The following is an 18,608-nucleotide window of genomic DNA, read 5'->3' on the forward strand; positions in this document are numbered from 1 at the left end:
CCTTATAGATGAATCAAGGTAGGATTCAAACTCAGCCCTTCCTGAGCCTAAATCTAACACACCACCTAGTTGTTAAATCGAATTGGAAATTATTCTTTGCTCCCAATGAATTCTGTGGAAGGCTATTTTCTACCCATTTTACAGAGAGAGAGAAAATGAGAAACCAAGGTAGAGATGCGGATTAAGGGAGGAGGCCAGAGGGAGAGCCTGCTCTGTGCTGCATCCCTCCCCAACCTGCCCATGCTGCCCCGGGAACCAGAAGTGGCTGTGTTCCTCTTATTTTCGCTCCACTCTCCCCAGTTTACGCGTCTGGGAGGAATGAACCCCTAAGACAACCATTTTCGGACTTGAGGACTTCAAGAGCAAAGACTGAATTCAGCCTGACGGGGGCGCCAAAGTACCTGTCTTTCCCCAGCACACGTGCGTCCCCGCCCAACTCCATCAAGCCTAGTCCACCGTCCTAGTCCTAGTCCCCGCCCAGCTCCATCGTCACGTGGCCCCAAAGGCCGTCCCCACTTTCGTTTTGCCCCGCCCCGCCCCCAGGCGTGCGTCCTGACCTACGTGTTCCGCGCGCGCCGGCCGCCGCCGCCGACTCGTAACGTGCCTGTGGTGTTGGCGCATGCGCACAGGGAGACTGCCGAACTACCCCCTCTGCCCCTTTGCCGAAGTCATGTTGGGGTCTGAACCCGAGCGTGTGCTGCGCTACCTGAGCGAGGTAGAGGAGTTGGCCGAGGAGGTGCTGGCCGACAAGCAGCAGGTGCGCGAAGGGTCCGGGGACTAGGGGAACGCGCTTCCAAATTGCTGCCCTCCTTACTCCTCCACTCCCCCCCTTCCCTTACCCCGACTTTGATCCTGGTCCTTGTGCAGAGGGAGAAACTGAGGCCCCGAGGCGGGGAATGGGGGAGGGGGAGATAGGGAGGATGCTTGGGCCAAGGTTTCTCCTCTGACTCCCTCTCCTCCCTCGGCCCCACCGTGATGTCTGACTTTCTCCTAGATAGTGGACCTGGACTTGAAAAGGAACCAGAACCGGGAGGCCCTGAGGGCCCTTCAGAGAGACTCCAGCCAGTCGGGTGAGTTGTGGGGGAGCGGGGTCAGGGGTCACGGAAGTCATTCCCCAGCCTCTGCGTGCCTTCCAGGGGTGAGCCTGGAGTCCACGTAGAGCCGCCCGCCACCCCTGTACCAAGGTGCTTCCTCCTCTGGGTAGGGAAAAGGAGACCCTGCGCCTCTTGTTGGAAACATCCCAGCCCCTTTATAGCTGCCCTCCGCGCTGCCCCGGACCCCTGACCCAGCCTTGTGTTCAGAGGAAAGACTCTGGGCTCTTGAAACATTAGCTTCTATAGCTTAGGAACACTGAGTACAAGCAAGCCTGGATTTACTCTGACTCCTTTCTCTTGGGTCAGTTTCAGGTAATCGTCTTTAATTCTATATCACAGCAGTAGAGTGAAGAGGGGAGAGAAAGAAAAACAAATCAGATGGGATATTTACATCTGAAATTCACATCACTTATAGATTGGGCCCAGAACACATTATCACAATATATACAGTAAATACTTTTGAGGACATTGGTGCAAATTCCTTTTAACATTGCTTTCCTGTATAGTTAAGATAGGGGGTTTTTGTAGGTTCTTTTTTTTTTTAAATGACTACACAGAAGTGGTTAGAGATCTCCATTTCCTTTTTTTTTCCCCAAATTGGATGTTAAATTCTGCCACCTTCCTTAGGGAATTAGGATACCTGAAGTCTTATGGAAATGCTAATAATAGCCGACATATAACACTTGAGGATTTGTGACATGCCCTACATGTTATTTCAATCCTTTTAATAACCCTGTGAGATAAATATTATTATTCTTGTTTTAGAGATGAGGAAACTGGGGCTGAGAATAGCTAAGTTGAGGAGGGATTGAGGAAGGCCATGCCTTCCTGACTCCAAGTCTACTAAAAACTTTGCCTCCACAATCTTTGAGTATCACTAGCTAAATCTGGCATTAGCCCCAAAGATGCTGGCCTCAGTGAGGGGTGTGACCAGCACCCTAATTCTACTTAGTTTCCCTATCTTCGTAAGAGCCTTTCCTGATCCTCCACGTCCCCCTTTAAATATATTTGTATCTGTTGATATGCTATATATGTACTTGTGGTCTCCTCTATTAGAATGTAAGCTCCTTAGGAGTAGGAATTGTTTCATTCTTAATATTTGTGTCCTACAGTGCCTGGCACATAGTAGGTGCTTAATAAATACTTGCTGATTTATCAAGCTGACCATGGACTATTTACTGTTTCAGATAAAGTGATGGTTTGCTTTGGAAACATGTTCATCAAGCTTCCCCGACCACGGACAAAGGAAATGATTGAGAAAGGTAAGGAGCCCCACAACTGTGCTGTGAACACTGCAGCTTTACCTCCCAAATCAAGCTTTACATAGCATTTAGACTTAGGTCTTAATTCAAATTGATCACAAAGTCTCAGTCCCAAAAGTTTAATAGCCTTTGACCTAGAGCTCTCACTTTGGGGCATATACCTCAAAGAAGTCAAAGGCAAAAAAGTCATATATAATAGCAAAAAACTTGAAACAAAGTAGGTATGTGCTGATTAGGGAATAACTATAAGAAACAAGTATGAGGAATTCAGAGAAAGGTAAGATTTGTTTGCAGAGTGGAGTAAGCAGAACCAGCAAAATGATAAACACAGTGATTACGATTTTTTTTAAAAAGCCCCCAAAACCTTCTTTGGAGTCAGGTTTTTTTGGGGGGAGAGGGGTTGTGGGGCACCAGGGCAGAAAGATGAGACCAAGATCTGTATTCTTAGCTGGGAAAGAAGGAATTGGACATCCACCATCCCAGTACAATGGAAAGAACATGGGGCAGCCAGAATCTGGGTTCAAGTTCTACTTGTGCCTGATAAAAAGACATTGCTGTCTGTGTGACCTTGGGCAAAACACAACTTTGCTGGGCTTCATTTTTCTCATTTGGCCTCTGATGTCCCCTCCAGCCCCAAATCTCTGATCCTCTACATAAAGTCCTATGGGGTCAAAATTAACTAAACAAAAGCTATAATGGTGTGATTTGAAAACAAAGTAATTGACAGTTCTTGGTATCCAGTCCCAGAAAAGAAATTTCACAGTCTGACCCAGCCTATCTTATCTCCTCACTTACATACTACCCCTTTATTCTAGTCAGGCCATCTCTTGGCTTTCTGTCTGGCACACCACTCCTCAAGCTTCCTCACCTCTGTTTGATCTCGCTGTTATCTTTGCTTGCAAAGATCTTCCTTGTCTCATTGGTCTCTGTAAATTGTATACATTCTTAAAGGTTGAACTCGAGTCTGGCTCCTGCATCCTCTCACTCGCTGAGTCACTAATCTGTGCCACTCATTAGACAATTAAACATTTCCAGTCAGGCATTCTCTTTGGACAGTCATCTCTTTGGCTAGACAGTATGTAGTACCTAGACAGTATTTTATAATTCTTTGTTAATGGGGAAGCTCTTGACATCAGGTTGTAAGAATTAGAGAATTGTCAAAGCTGCAAGGAATTTTAGAGACCATCTAGTCCAAGTCACTTGTTTTTCAAAGGTGGAATCAAGGAACGTCACTTGCCTTTGGTCACCTAGCAGTTTGTAAGCAGGCTTTGTTTAATAAATCCATGGTTTCCTCCATGTTTCAGCCCAGCTTGCATTATGGTTTACACATTCTTAACCTCAACCAGCTCCTCTTCTTCCTCTCAGACACCAGCAACATTGGGCTGCCTCTCCCACCCCAAACACAACTGCCTTTTTTCTGCTATTCTTTGGGACCTTGGTAGATTATCCTAGACCTCTCACTCCCACTCCTCCAGATCCTTCTGTTGACAGGCAGTGTGGTGGTGTGTGGAGAGGACACCTGGAGTTGAGTCTTGACACTCAGTGGAGAAGTCATTTGGCCCCAGCTTCAGTTTCATCCTCTATGAAAGAAGGATAATGCTGCTTGCACTACCCACTTCACAGGATTTGGGAAGAAGGTGCTTTCAAAACTGCAAAATGTTCTGAAAACGTTAGCTGCTATTGTTTGTTTGTTTGTTTTCAGATCAGGAGCGCCTGGATGAGGAGATAGAGAAACTCCGGAAACAGCTGAAAGGGAAGGTCAACCGTCTCTTAGAAGCCCAAGGTAGATTCATTAGCGGGGACTGAAAAGTGGGAAAAGCCAGAACTTAAATCCCAGGTTAGCGCAAATCTCAGAGGTCAGGGTAAAACAAGTGAATGTAGGCACCCGGAAAGTGAAGAAGAGGGGCTTAGGGGACTGGTACGTGCCGAGGGCCTGGGCCAGTCTGAACTCTACCTACAATAATAGTCTGTAGTTCCATTAAAGTTTCCTCATAGAGTTGTGCTCTCCCATTGGTCACTTTGAATTAGCTCATGATAAAAATTGAGTTTAGGAGAGAGGGAAGGCAGATATTATAACCCAGGGGACATCTTTATGACTTTGGATGAAACCAAAACTGGCTCCTTTTCCATGGCAGTGATTGCAGTATATGAGTGAGCAGGAAAGTCCCTGAGATAAACGGGGAAACAAGAGTCTTTCCAAACCCAAGAGAAGTGAGGGGGTCATTGTTGCTTAGCACAAAACTCTCTGCTTAGCTTTTCTTATTAGACTATTAGTCCCTCCCGTGACAATGTGTAAAAGTCAAGTTAGTTCTCCTTCACCCAGCTAGAATGTGGTGGGACCAGCCAACACCTCCTTTACATCACTCTGACCCGCTGACTTGATTCTCCCCCTAGGTAAACCAGAGTTGAAAGGATTTAACCTGAAGCCCCTGAGCCAGGAGGAGATGAGAGCCATTCATGTCATCTTGAAAGGATGAGGTTCAGCAACCAAGGACCAGAATGGGGATTTAAACTGTTGACCCCCATCTACCCACAGAAGAACTGCTTCACAACCATGGCGATAGGGTATGGTTGGAACTAGCTTTACAGATCAGATAGCAGTTTGATACTGAAGACTTTTGTTTACAGGATTTGGCTGCTCTATTAAGGCTAGGAACCTACAGCCTGTTATTATCCACCCAGGACACCACCAGGGTGGGCAGAAACACCAAGCCTATTGATAGTCCTTGGAGAAGATCCAGGATGAGAGGCTGGGGCAGCAGCAGTGGGAGCATTAGAATGACTGCCACAGGCACTTCCAACAATGTCCTGCTGTCTGGGAGGGTGCGTTTTTCCTTTGCCTCAGACCCACAGTTTGACTATTGTTCTAGGTCTGGAGAAGGGAGTGGGAGAGAGTGAGTACTTCATTCCAGCATGACCCCTCCCTTCCCTGCCCTGGCTGTGGGGAAAGGATGGAGACGAGAGACTTGGTAGGACAGTGATGGAGCTTTATAACAGGTAGGAATAGAACAGCAAAGCTCAATGGTGGTTTGTGATAGACAGGAAACCTTCTCTATTTGTGGTTCACCACACAGCTCGTGCAACTAGTGCTGAAGACAGAGCTCACGTTTTCCAACGCAGCTCCCCCTTTACAATCCTTTTTGAGTTCTGATTACATCAGAGCTTTTAATAGACTCCTGTTAATATCTTGTAGATCAGACTGAGACTTTGTCTCCTAAACCTCTCAGGCAAAGGGAAATTACCCAGGTAGTCGTTCCTTCAGTAATTATAGGGGTTAGGGGCACCTTAGTGAACATTCCCTGGTAATAGTGCCCCTATCTACACTCCCATAGCTTCATAGAATTTCAAGGTGGACACACCACAGGACTATGCCAAATGAACCTCCTAAGAGCCCTAAAAAAAAACTGAGCAGAATAAAGACCCTGGATGGAATCTCCAGTGTCTGTGATCTGTGTTTGTTATGCCTGAGACAGCTTCCAGTGGTTGCAAATGGTGTATTCTTCTGCAGAGTCTCTGTGGCCAGTGGTAAATCACTGCTAGAGATTGTGTTATTTACCTTGCACATAAACTACTGCACCTCGAACATGAGATCACTTTGAAAGGAAACTGTGTGTGCTATACATCATCATGCACGAATGTGCAGTTGTAGGTTGGACTGTGGTTTTCTGTTAAGCCAGACTGGGAGCCGAGGGAGGAAGGGTGAGGCCTGGAATGCATCCAGCAGTTCCTGACGATGATTAAATGATGCCCATTGCTACACAGATCTCTTACTGACTCCTGGTTGGTACCTCACACCTCTCACTTAGGCTCACTTCTCCCCACTCCAGCACCTTCATTACTGGCTGTGCTACAGAGTGTACCACCTAACCTTGAGTCAGGAGGGGCCTAGCCTCCTGCTGATAGGTGTACCTCTGAGCCAGTCACTTACCTTCTTTAACTTTTTCTCTCAAATAGTGATGACACTTGAACTGTCTCCCTTAGGGTGTGAGGAAAGTGCTTTGCAAACTTTAAAATGCTATACAAATGTAAGTAGTTATGCCAGTCTTTATAAAGTGTATTCTGAAAAGCTGATGCTATGTCCACACAGAAGGGTGATTATAACTGGCCTGTGAAGTTGGCAAAGTACTTGAAATGCATTAGCTCATCTAAGTCACCCAGGCATTTTTCAGGAGGTAGATACATTGGATTACATGCCCGTTTTACAGAGAAGGAAACACAAGGGTTCGGGGAGACTTCACCTTCAGATCTTAAGCGTGACTTCCATGAAACCCTTCCTGATCTTTGGCAGGTCTGATGTTTCTTGCATGGACTTTAATTAATTAGCATTTTCTCAGCCTCTCTCAAAGCACCCAACTTTGTGTTGTGTTATAGTTCTCTACATTGTTGGGTCTCCCTATGGGCTATAAAGGACTGCAGACAAGAGACTGTCTAATTTTTCTGTCATCCCTAACCCTTTGTCATGATGCTTTGCATGTTTTTTTTCCTTTGTCTGGATCCGTGATTCTGCTGAAACAACTTCTCCAGTACAGATTAATCACCGTTTTGTAACTCAGATCCTTATCAAGAGGGATTGTTTCACTGATTATACTTAGATCCCCAACACCTGTCACAGTGCTTCACATATGGTAAGGGTGTAATAAAGTGGTGATTAAATAAATAAATAACATGCTTAGGGTCTGTGTTAGAATTAGGACTGCTCTGCCCTAAGAAAGTGCATAATAAATGGCTGGTTGCTTTGTTAGTCCCATTAGATGTGAAGAGAGGCATCCTGACATTAAATAAAGAGCTAACCTTGGAAGTCAGGAAAACCTGGGTTCCTGCCTCACCTCTGATCCATGCTGGCTATGACTCTGGGTAAGTTACTTATCCTCTCAGGGTCCCAGGCAAGCCTCAGAACGTGAAGGAGCTGCATTAGGAGAGGGGCTTTCCTCAATAGATCAGAGTCCTTGACACCAGTCTGGTCACATGTGGTCCACATGGATGAGGAAACAAGCCCTAGAGGTTAAGTGACTTGTCTGAATTCCTATAGCTAATAAATGTTGGAGCTAGTCTTGTAACTGAGATCCTCTAACTTTGAATTCACACTGTGGCAACCTGGTGAAGGCAATTTACTCCCTTCTCTTCCCTGAGCTTTTTCCCATCTCTAAAATGGGGGTGACCTTGCCTGTCTGCCTGGAAGGGGGAAGTGTCCCATGAGTATACATACGTAGGTGATGTCCAATGCTTAAGCCAACAGGATCCTAGCCATATCAGAAAGAGAAATCAAATGATGATTTTATTAAGAAAGTTCTCTCTAGGACTGCAAGGCTTGCTACATGTCTCTTTGTATAGGTCAAATCCTTAGTTCCCGATCACTAACCCCTATCAAGGTCACAAATTCATCCAGCTTCCCAGATTGGCAAAGCTCCTGAGCACGCTTCACCCACAGCACATCCTGGAGCCAGCAAGTCCAGGAAGCTGAGGGTTGGTGATGTGCTGAACCAGCACAACTGTTGGTGGGCCTGAGAGAAACTGGAGGCACTGCTCCAAAATTGGGAGGGGTCACTGGGCACCTGCTTGGGCTCAGTTTCCCCCTGGCCCACCGTGATTAGCTGGTAACTTTCTTATGGCTGTGAAGTGAGCGGAAGAGCTGCCTCAGCTGTTTCTTTCGGTCGTTGTTGCAGCCTGAAATAAAGCAAGAAGAGGGGTGCTAGCAGGAGCCCCTTGTACTCACTGGCTGGGTGATCTGGAGCTGATAGGGAGAAGACCATGGCTGTGAGCAAGCCTCAGTTTTCTCATCTGTCAAAAAGGAATATGAATAACCCACATAGTACTTACAGGCACACCTCATGAGCTCTTTAAGGTGGAGGGCAATCATTACTACTCGCATCTGATAGATGAGAAAACAGGCCTGGAAAGAAGCAGTTTGCCCACGGAATGTATCCAAGACCAGCACTCTTTCCCTTCCTCCACCTCATAACTATCCTCCCTCCAGGCAATTTCCAGGAAGGTGCCTTGAAAAGTAAAGCACTAAAGAGATGTGTACTGTTAACACCAAATCAAGTTCAGGTTCTGCTTTTTAAGGCCCTTCACAATGTGTGATCGCTCTACCTTCTGGGCCCTCTTTCACACTCCTCTCATCCATGGGCCTGTGGTCAAACCCATTTAGATTGCCTGTCACATCCCACACTTGTCCTCTGCCCTGTGCATATATGGCAACCCCACCCAGACTTCATGACCCAGTCTAAACCATCTCCTGCAAGAAGCCTGCCCTGAGTGTCCTTGTCCTCATGATCTTTCCCCCCTCAGAGTTCATCTGATTGGAAACCCATGGAGCCATCCCCATCTACTCGCTTGTAGAGTTAAGAATGAAGACAAAAATGCAGTTTGATGTGGGCCCCTCAGATCTGGGGAGAGCTGATACAGAGGGCTTCAGAGCAGGGAGAGTGAAGTTCCCATGGACTAAAATTCTAAAAGGTGGCAGTCACCCTAGCATGAGGGGAAAGCTCATTAAGATTATAAACATGAGAGGACAAAGGAGTATTGTCTAAAGACCCATGCATGTGGACAGAGAACTCACTACTGATTGACAGGTAGTGGACTAGTCCAGTGGTTTTTCCACTAGACCACCCCCAACCCCTCCACTGTTTGTGTTTCCCCCCCCCCCCGTCCCCAGATTGTGCCAGACTGAGAACATGACCCTCTGAGTAGCTCCACATACCTAGGTGGGTGTTGGCCACAAAGTTCCCAGTCCCTGATATGTCGATGCGCTCTCCTTCTCTGCTGACTGGTCCATCGTTCCACATGAGGTCAAAGCCGCCAACTCGCTTTTCCTTTCCTGTGAGCCTAGGGGGCAGGCACAGCAGGGATGGGTAGCAAATCCCTGGATGGATGCAGCCCTCTGACAAGGGAAGCTTTGTGGAGGGGGCACCAGCCAAAGATGTAAAGGACTAGCACTTCCGTGAATGACAGACCCTGTGAGGTCAGTGGCATTTTACAGAGAGGTGAGCCGAAGCTCAGAGGCCAAACAATTTGCTCATAGTTACAAACCAACAATATGGCAGAGCCTGAACCTGGGCCCAAGGCTTTCTGACTCTGTTGTACCCATACATACTCCCTCTCTCTAAGAGGTGAAAGCTATAGAAAAGCTGTAGTGGGATGAAGTTTGAGAAGACACTGGCTCACAATTAACAACCCAGTAACTGACATCTCTATAGCATTTTAAGATTTCAAAGATACTCCATATCTGTGGTCTTATTTGATCCTCACAATAATCATACATGACAGGAAGTAAAAATATGCTTTTTTGTGTGTGGCCATGGAGGTAGGGAACAGGAGGACCCACACCTGTAATTACATTGCTGCTTGATGTGGAGAACTTACCGTGTGCAAATTCCCTCCTCCAGTGCCAATCGTGCATACCCTCGTTTATAACAAACAGCCTTAGAGAGCTACCTGGGGGCCGGGTCGCAGAGCCAGTGGGTGTCAGAAGCAGCACTGGAACCCAGGTCTTCCAGACTCACTGAGATACAGCCAGTCTAAGTATTACTACCCCATTTTACAGATGCAAAAACAGAGGCTAAGCAGGGAAGTGACTTGCCTAGGGTCACACAGCTAGTAAATGACAGTCTGGACTCTAAACCCAGCTCTTTGGACTCCAGATGCTGTACTCTTTCACATGCCACAGGGCACTCACTGCTGGCTTTGAGTCCCACCTTCACCACCTGCCAGACTTCACCTCTACGGGCCTGTTTTTGTTTCTGCAAAGCCCTCCCCGACTCCCACGGCTGCTATGTGTACGTGTGTGAGAAAGTGCTTTGTAAACCGCATGAAAGGGATTATCATCATTTTGATCATTTCTATTACAGAGATCGCCACAAGAATCTCAGCCACTGTGTGTTTCTAGCCTTGACCCAAGGAGGGAGGAAGCCCTGGAGTAACTGATCACCAACGTGTTTCTGTCTTGGCCAAGGACAGATCTGAGGACCTAGTGCTGCTACTGCTTTGTTCAGGGAAGCTTCTAGCCTGAGGCCTTTGAAGGGAATGGATGTGAAGTCAATGGCTCCAGGTTCATGGTCCAGCTCATCCCCCTTAACCTTAGGCAAGCAGCTTCCCTTCTCTGCACCTCAGATACCCCATTTGGGAAATGAAGGGGCACCCCTAGATGATCTCTAAGGTGCCTTCCAGCTCCAGGACCCCATGATCCTTACTTGAGCTCTGGATTTCTCCATCATGCCCCAAGTTAGGAACCTTCCACCCCCAGCTCGCCAGCTTCTTTTTGCGTTTTGTCTTCCTCAGTAGATTATAAGCTCCCTGAGAGTAGCAGTTGCCTTTTTAATATCCCCAGTGCTTGCACATGTCTTCCCCAAATTTCTCTATTAAGCTATTCCTCCCCAACAATTACTCTTTTCCCAGTAGGAGAAAAAAAGTATTGGTTAGGTCTGCCTTAGGAGGTGGGGGGCAAGGACTTCTATCAACCTAATTTTCTGTATAGTTTAGCTTCTGTTAAGAGGCAGTGAGACAGTGAGCTTCCCTCAGTCCTGACTCTGTCAAATGCTTGCTGTGTTGATGTTGGGCAAGCCATTTAACCTTCTCTTCATCTGCCTCTCCTAACTCTAAGACTATAAATTACAGAGAGGGTGCTGATGTGCATCAGAGCTCATCAAGAGCTCTCTACAAAGAAATCACAGCTAGGTCTGGTTAAAAAAAAACAGCTCCAGTTGGCACCTACAGGTCAGGAGTACCCTAATTTACAAGACAACGATGTTCTTGAGAAGTTGAATAAATCACATTTTAAAAATAATGAATTATAATACTGAGAAAAACGCAAAGTAAAACAAATGCGAAGGGCCACCTTACACCCACAAAATTGGCTGAGATGACAGAAAAGGAAAATGACAAACGCAGGAGGGGCTGTGGGAGGACAGGTGTACTCAATGCACTGCTGGTGGAACTATGGACTCGTATGGTTGTTCTGGAGAATAATCTGGAACCATGCCCAAAAAACTATTAAATTGTATATATCTTTTCAATACCAGTACTAGGTCTACACCTCAAAGAGATCAAAGAAAGAGGAAAAGGACCCATACATACAAAAATATTTGTAGCAGCTCTTTTTGTGGCGGTAAAGAATTGGAAAATGAGATGTCTATCAACTGGGTAATGGCTGAACAAGTTGTGGTATATGAATGTAATGGAATACTATTGTGCTATAAGAAATGATGAAGGGGAGGGTGTCAGAGAAACCTGGGAAAACTTATATGAAGAGATGTAAAGTGAAGTGAGAAGAACCAGGAGAAGAACGTACTCAGTAACAGCAATATTGTAAAGACTTAGCGACTCTGACCAACATAATGTCCAAACAATTCCAAAGGGCTCGTGATGAAACATGCTTTCAATCTCCAGATAAAGACCTGATGGACTCAGAGGACAGAAGCATATTTTTGTTGGAGGGGGGTAGAGACATGGCTATGTAAGAATTTTTTTTGGCATGATTTTACATATTTCTGAGTGTTTTTTTTTAATAGGTAGAGGGAAGGAGAAGGGAGAGGATTCAGAACTGAAAATCAAACTGAATTTTTAAAAATCATGTCAGATGCATTTGGGGAAAAATAATCAGCCCCAAATTTGTGGGCATTGTAAGTGTAGTAGAAAGAGCATTGGCCAGGGCGGGAGTCAGGAGAGCTAGATAATGATCCTGTCTCCAAGAATAAAGAAATTATTTTGTGTAAATCAAGGTTTTCATATACTTAAAGTGAGGGCCCCCAGGCCTCTTTAGGTTGGCATCAGTGTCCCCACCTGGCCTCCATGTCTACAATATGCAGCGTGTCTTCCAGAAGGCAAGTCTTGAGGTGATAGTCCTCCTGGCTGCTGGCAACAAGGGACGGAGAGGCGTTGACCTCAAGAAGCCACCTGAAGGTTAGGAAAAAGGAGGGTTGGTGATCTCTTGGCCCTGTAGTAAGATGCCAGATAACCCCAAATGGAACTCCTGGTTTTTTCTCAATCTGGCCCACTGGGAAGAAAACGAATGCCCATCTACTTCAGGGAGAAGTCAGCATCATTTCGTCTCTATGATGATAATGGACTCTTTGTATGGCTCCTTACACACTTTCAATGTCTATGAACATTTTATCCTCAGAATTCTTTGAAGCCTTGTGACCCCCATTTTAGTGAGGATTAAACTGAGGTGCACAGAAGGAAAAGTACTTGTCCAAGAATACACAGGAAATCAGTGGCACATCCATGGCTAGGCCCCAGGCCAGAGTCCATTCCACACTGTGTTGCCCCCAGTGATTGTCTCAACGTGCTCTGAGTCTCTAGATCTAAATTTTCCATATTTCGAATGTGGGGCATTGGTTGCCTTATCTGGATATTCTTTGCACCCCTTACTTAGCTTGTGCTAAGTGCTAAGTGCCAGGTATTTACCCACCCTCTCTTGAATCTGAATGGAGAAGGCTGTGTAGTAGTTGGCAGTTGTTGGGGACTGGTGTCCTTTGGGTATGGGGACAACTGGAATACACTGAGGATCTTCCTCCAAGCTGCATGATATGTGGCCTACTAAGGGAGAGCCTCTGTGGACACAAGTTTGGTTGGGGCCAAACAACTCTCATCTTTGGAGCAGTTAGAAATGGACCATCCTGTAACCTATAAAATGGCCTGCCCTAAGAAGAGGCCATTCTATAGGGTGCATCACTCTGTGATATAGGTCCCTTAGCTCAAATGAACCTGAATTGAACTGTGGAGCAAGCCATCCTGAGGAATGGTCCACTCTGTGGACAGAGCACCCTAAGCAAGGGGGGAGCCCATGCAATGGACCATTCCAAAGGATGGGCTGTGCCTGCCCACAATAAGCCCCCTTACGGTTTGAGGTCCTGGTCGATGAGAATATCATAGCCATATAGCTCAAAGCAGTGTTTATCACTGATGATGACTTTCTGCACGCTCTGCAGGCTTTTGATGAAGATGTTGTCCATGTCCTGGAAGAGCGTCTCCACAGCCTCAGGGCCATGCTTGGAAGTCAGGAACTGGCGAAATCTCTGGATCATCCATTTGCAGCCCTGCCACAGAATCCTGGGGTAAATGGCAGGCACTTCAGGCCTAGCTCGCAGGGATCAGGGGAGGTAGAAAGGATTTAGAGCTAGTCCAACCCCATCCTACTTGCATCATTTTATAGAGGAGAGATACCCAAGGACGAGAGATGTGAAACATCTGCCTCAGTCACAAAGGCAGTAATTAGCAGAGTCTGGATTTGAACCTGGGGCCTCTGACTCTCACTCCAGAGCTCTTTCCTCTGCACTGTACTTTCCTTGAATACCTGGGATTATTTGGGGGTCCTGAACTGTCAGCCACTAGAGCCAAATGATTGTTATGTGAGCATATTAGGGTTTAACATAAAACCAACTTTTAAGAAGCATTCTCGGTTCAAATCCTGATTAGTCCAGAGCTAGTTCGCAGCAATAAGGTAATCTCAGGCACAGAGCTTCTGCTTAACCCTCATCTAACCAGAAAATTCCATTTCAATTCTGTTGTGCTGCTAAGTCATTGTCTAGCTGTTCCCAGACATAGGCCCTACCCTCTGGGAGCTTATGGTCAGAGGCAGTGGAACCTTCCTTTTTGGTTCCATGGCAGACTGAGTCTTTTTGGGTCCTCATTTATTGGTTGAACTAGATAATCTCTGGGGTCCTGGCAGACAGGCTCTTCCTCATTCTTTTTCTCCTCTCAAGGTTTGAGTATGAAAAAGTCCATCACCTAGGCTCAGTATCTTAACCCTTGCCGGTCCATCACTGGTCAAAATATGAAGCCCAGAAGTAATAGCTGTTTATAGGGTCTGTACAGACTCTGTGAAAAAATAACCCACAGATCACAGAATCTTAAGGCTGAAGAAGACTTTGAAAATCACCCAGTTTGTTTGACAGATGAGGAGAAGCAGGCCAGGGGGATGAAGTACCTTGCTTAAGCTTACACAGAAAGTTAGGAGTAGAACTGAGAGTTGAACCCATGTCTTCTGAGACTCTTAACTCCTTCCTTTACTGTGGTAGGGAATTATATGGGCATATACCTTCATATGAGAATGGCTGAGCATCACTGTGAGTATATGGCATTGCAGGCCTACTGACACTTACTTACCTGGTTGGGAGAGGTAGGCTATGATGGATCAGTCTGGCTAAAGCCTTGCCAGTGGGAAGAAACTGGTCAAGAGTCCAGGAGGTACCCACATAGCTCTGAATGGAAAAGCCCAAAAACCCAGGCTGCAGAGCAGCTTTGTGTCCAGGTGTTTCTTCTGTAAGGTGACTAGGCCTTCCTGGGCCCATTTATCAGGAAGCTGGACTGGCCTGGAGGGCCACATGACAAGTGCCTATATAAGACTCACTGGCCAAGCCAGTGGTTGGAGGGATCTGCAGCAGATCTATAGGTGTTGGGAGTGAAGCCCTTTTGCAAAGAAAAGCACAAACCTCTCTGTCTCTCAAAATGAATTAAGGAGGACAGCATGGTAGAATGGAGGGAAGGAGGGAAGGAGGGAGAGCACGCACAAGCGAGTGCTGGAGTTGGAGTCAGAGGACCTGGGTTCAAATGAAACCTCTATCATTGTCTGTGACCTTGGACAAGCCACAACATCACTGGACCTCAGTTTCCTCATTTGTAAAATGAGCAGATTGGACTAGACAGCCTTAGATGTGCTTTTAATCTCAAAATATATGATCCTATGAAGGATGCCTCCAGATAAAACCAAAGACCATCCAGTGGTAGCAGGAGACATAGCAGGTTTTTTTCTCCAGTAGCTTTAGGACTAGCCAAGAGAGGGCAAGTAAGGAAGGGCAGAAAATATGTGGGCCAAAACCCCTGAGTGGCTCGGGAGTCTAGTCTGGAACCTTTCCTGCCTTTGGGCTCAGTTCCTCTCAGAGCTATCCAGTAGAATGGACTGCCTCGTAGAGCAGGCTTTCTTCCTTGAAGGAAACATCCCCTTGCCCCAAGTCCCACAAGGCTTCAGATGTTGTTAGCAAGGACATAATGGCCTAAGAACCCTTGCTTCCAGGACCCTACCCCCCAGCATGCTTGTCTTTGGTCCGTGCCCCTGGGTAGGGCTGGCAGTTACTGCTGTTCACTCACCTTCTCTGGGTCATAGTCAGGGGATGTCTTCTGCACAGCCACGTTGGTGAGGTGAACATCTGAGAGAAGTCAGCAGTCAAGGTCTAGGACTAGAAGCTAAGAAATCCTTCCCTCCACAAATGGTCAGGGAGCTACCCGTGTCCCCACACCTCCCACACTTATCTTAATGGCAAATCTTTCCATCCTCCATTCCAGGATGAAGATAGGAAAGAAGTTGCATTTAGAACCTCAGAATCTTATAAAGCCAGAGAAGTAGCGGGCTCCCTCTCATTCATTTCAATTCTACAAACACTAAATGCCATAGACATTGTGTTAGGTGCTGGAAGTCTCTACGCAGAGGCTGGACATCTTCAAAGATGTTGTAGAAAAGGTTCTTGGTCAGGTACAGGCTGGATTAGATGGCTCCTGAGGTCCTTTTCAGTTAACTCTGAGATCCTCTGATTCTGTGACCCCAGATCCAGAGCTCTTCCAAGATGGGAAGACCACTAGAAGCCATGGACTAGAATTTAAATTAAAAAAAGGAAAGCGCATAGGCCAAGGAACAGAGGGGAGGGTAGAAAGCTGTTTGGGAGGAAACTCACCCAGTCTACCATTATTCTCCTTCATACATCTATATTCCAGAAAATTAGCGTATTAGGAATGTTGAATTCTCTAAACTCAGCTTTTCACATCCAACCTCTGTGTAACTGCATAAGCCATCCCAGATGTGTAGGTTCCTTTGCACCGGCCAGTCCTCTCCTACCTCTCCCCATGCCCAGAATATACTCCCTCATAGCCACTTCTCAGAATTTTTGAAGGCTCAGTTCACATGTCATCTTCTCTATGAAGCTTTTCTTCATCCCTTTTCCCCCAAGTTGTTAATATTCTCTCTTCAAACTTTGAATTGACTTAGGTGTATACATATATCCATAGTAGAACATAAGCTTCTTGAGGACAAGGCTTCTGTCTTTGTCTTAGTATTGCTGATACTCAGTGTTCTAAACAGGTTCTTAACCAGTGTTTGTTGAGGATACAGTGATCGTCAATACTGCTCAGTGTGAAGCGGGTATTGGAGAACCGAACAAAGCCATCTCGATATAACCAGGCCCGAAGAGGGATGTACTGTTGAAGAGAAGAGAAGCCAAAAAGAGGGAGGAAAACACAGGAAGAAAGGAGAAGGGTTGAGGGAGGGGAGGGAAGGAGGAGTGGAGAGACACAGAATAGATGAAGACAAGGAGAGATGAGAGAGGAAGAGACAGTGAGAGAGGGAGAGGAAAACAGTTGGGGTGGAAAGAAAGGGAGAGACAAGACAGTGGGAGAGAAACGGTGTAGGAGAGAGTGTCAGAGAAAAATGGAAAATAGAAGGAGGGAAGAGAGTGGGTGGCAGAAGAATGGAGAGAGAAATGAGGGAAGGCAGAGATACCAGAGAAAGGGAAGAAATTATCAAGGAAGAGAGAGTGGGGACATGGGACAAATAGTGAGGCAAAGGTGAAGGAGGCAAAGAAGGAAGGAGACCCAGGTATCGGGTCAGAGAAAAATTTGTCCCCATCCCCTGGAAAATTTAAGAATGTGCCTCTTCCAGATTTTCAACTTACTTCCTTAGTTTACAATGAAACTGGACAAGAAAGTTCATGCTGGTCACCAGGACTGATCCCCAGACTCAAACCACCTCCCTCCAGCAGCCAATGAACTCAGTTACTTACAGACATCACCAGGACATACACTCGCAGGTCAAATTTGCGCCCTATGGAGCAGAGAATTAATGTTAGGCATAAGTCACCTTTTTGATTCCATCCCCATCCCAAGCCAATCAGTGTCACATAGAGAGCCTGTTATGCTGCACCCCTAATCCAAGTCGGCTGGCTCACAAGGATGATGCCCTTCTCACAACAGCAGTAATGGCAGAGTATGGATGGTTCAATATCCCCAACACCACTGCTGAAGGCACAGCTCAAAGCACAGTATTACTTACACATGATTTCTCATTTCCACTTCTTTTAAAATGACACTTTCAACTATTGGTGCCACACTTTATCTCACATCCATTATTCCCTCTCCTGGTAGATGAGGCTAGGGTCTCAGAACAAGGTACCTCAGATAGAAGTCAGGTCACCAACCAGGGTGTGCTCCTATCATATATGGTTGCACCATGGATTGGCTTGGCTTAAATTTTTTTTTGTTAGAAGGGAAGGCTCATTGGGGGTGGGGGTGGGTATATCTGGAAAGGACTGCAATGCAAAAACAAAAGGCCTTTTTTAATCAGATTTTTAAAAATTAGATGTAAACTATATCTAGGGGAAAAAAGGAAATCAGGCTACCAACTTACTCCTGATGTAACCAACCCAGAAGAGTATATAGACTACTGAAGCAACAGGAGAAAGTAATATTACCCTTCAAGAAGACAAGATAATTGATTCTCCACGAGGAGAATTCAAGGACAGGTTTGTTCCACAGTAGGAGCTTAATAAAATTTACTGTTGTTACCACCAGCAGCTGCCTCAGCCCAAGAGCAATACACACAGAACTCACACCTCCAATCAATTCAACAAAGAAGGCACCATGCCCCATGCTGGAAAGACAAAGGAACAAAGACAAGATGACCCCATCTCTTTTCGAAGAGCTCATATTCTACCAGGACAAGACTGATAGACACTGAGAGGAGGAGGTGGGTTAGTTCCTTGGGGTACTGAAAACAGCAAAGTTATTCTCCCAATAAGCAACTAGATTAAAGCAACCTCTGAAAATAACTTTGAGGATGTAAACAGCCCTTTAGGGCTGGGGTTCTGTTAAGATAGCTCTCAGGAGATCTACAAACTTGAATGAGGGAGAAAAAAAATCACATCTTTATTTTCTCTAACCTCTAACTGAACTTTGGTATTTTCTCCAATTATAAATTGTTATTTTCATTTTTAAAAACCATTATTCTGAGAAGGGGTTCATGACACAAAAAGGGTTAAGAATCGCCACTCTCCATTGAGTGCTGTCTTTGTTGGAGGCTTTGGGTTTGAGTCTTGGCTGTGTGTTAGTTATTGCCTTAGTAAATCTCTCTCTCTCTCTCTGTCTCTGTCTCTCTCCACACACACCCACATACACCCTGGTACTTGGGTCTGCTTCCTTCTTTGCTCCTTTCACCTTTGTCTCTCTTTTTGCCCAATGAAGCCTTTAATGATAAGAGCTGCATCTTGGA

General features: G+C 46.0%; 2 protein-coding genes across 6 annotated transcripts in view; one reads left to right on the forward strand and one right to left on the reverse strand.

Annotated features, from left to right (window-relative positions):
- The first annotated feature begins 612 nt into the window (after positions 1–612).
- Positions 613–5,788, forward strand: PDRG1 (p53 and DNA damage regulated 1). Its single transcript, XM_036748087.1, has 5 exons — positions 613–757; positions 995–1,070; positions 2,282–2,356; positions 4,059–4,139; positions 4,751–5,788. The coding sequence occupies exons 1-5, from the start codon at positions 620–622 to the stop codon at positions 4,831–4,833; spliced, it is 453 nt and encodes a 150-aa protein (XP_036603982.1). The 5' UTR covers positions 613–619; the 3' UTR covers positions 4,834–5,788.
- A 1,817-nt stretch (positions 5,789–7,605) lies between these two features.
- TTLL9 (tubulin tyrosine ligase like 9) overlaps positions 7,606–18,608 on the reverse strand; it is a 36,797-nt gene continuing 25,794 nt past the window's right edge. For 4 of the 5 annotated variants that reach the window (XM_036753090.1, XM_036753092.1, XM_036753094.1 and 1 more), the window contains 7 exons: positions 17,125–17,165; positions 16,456–16,543; positions 15,443–15,501; positions 13,196–13,392; positions 12,134–12,247; positions 9,057–9,181; positions 7,946–8,134 (listed from right to left, as the gene is read on the reverse strand). In XM_036753090.1, the coding sequence (XP_036608985.1) occupies positions 8,046–8,134; positions 9,057–9,181; positions 12,134–12,247; positions 13,196–13,392; positions 15,443–15,501; positions 16,456–16,543; positions 17,125–17,165 (713 nt within the window). In that variant the 3' untranslated portion in view covers positions 7,946–8,045. Of the gene's footprint in view, positions 8,135–9,056; positions 9,182–12,133; positions 12,248–13,195; positions 13,393–15,442; positions 15,502–16,455; positions 16,544–17,124; positions 17,166–18,608 lie in introns of all 5 variants that reach the window. The other variant, XM_036753091.1, reaches the window with a different exon arrangement.

The sequence above is a fragment of the Trichosurus vulpecula genome, chromosome 3, assembly GCF_011100635.1.
Source record: "Trichosurus vulpecula isolate mTriVul1 chromosome 3, mTriVul1.pri, whole genome shotgun sequence".
Taxonomy (NCBI): domain Eukaryota; kingdom Metazoa; phylum Chordata; class Mammalia; order Diprotodontia; family Phalangeridae; genus Trichosurus; species Trichosurus vulpecula.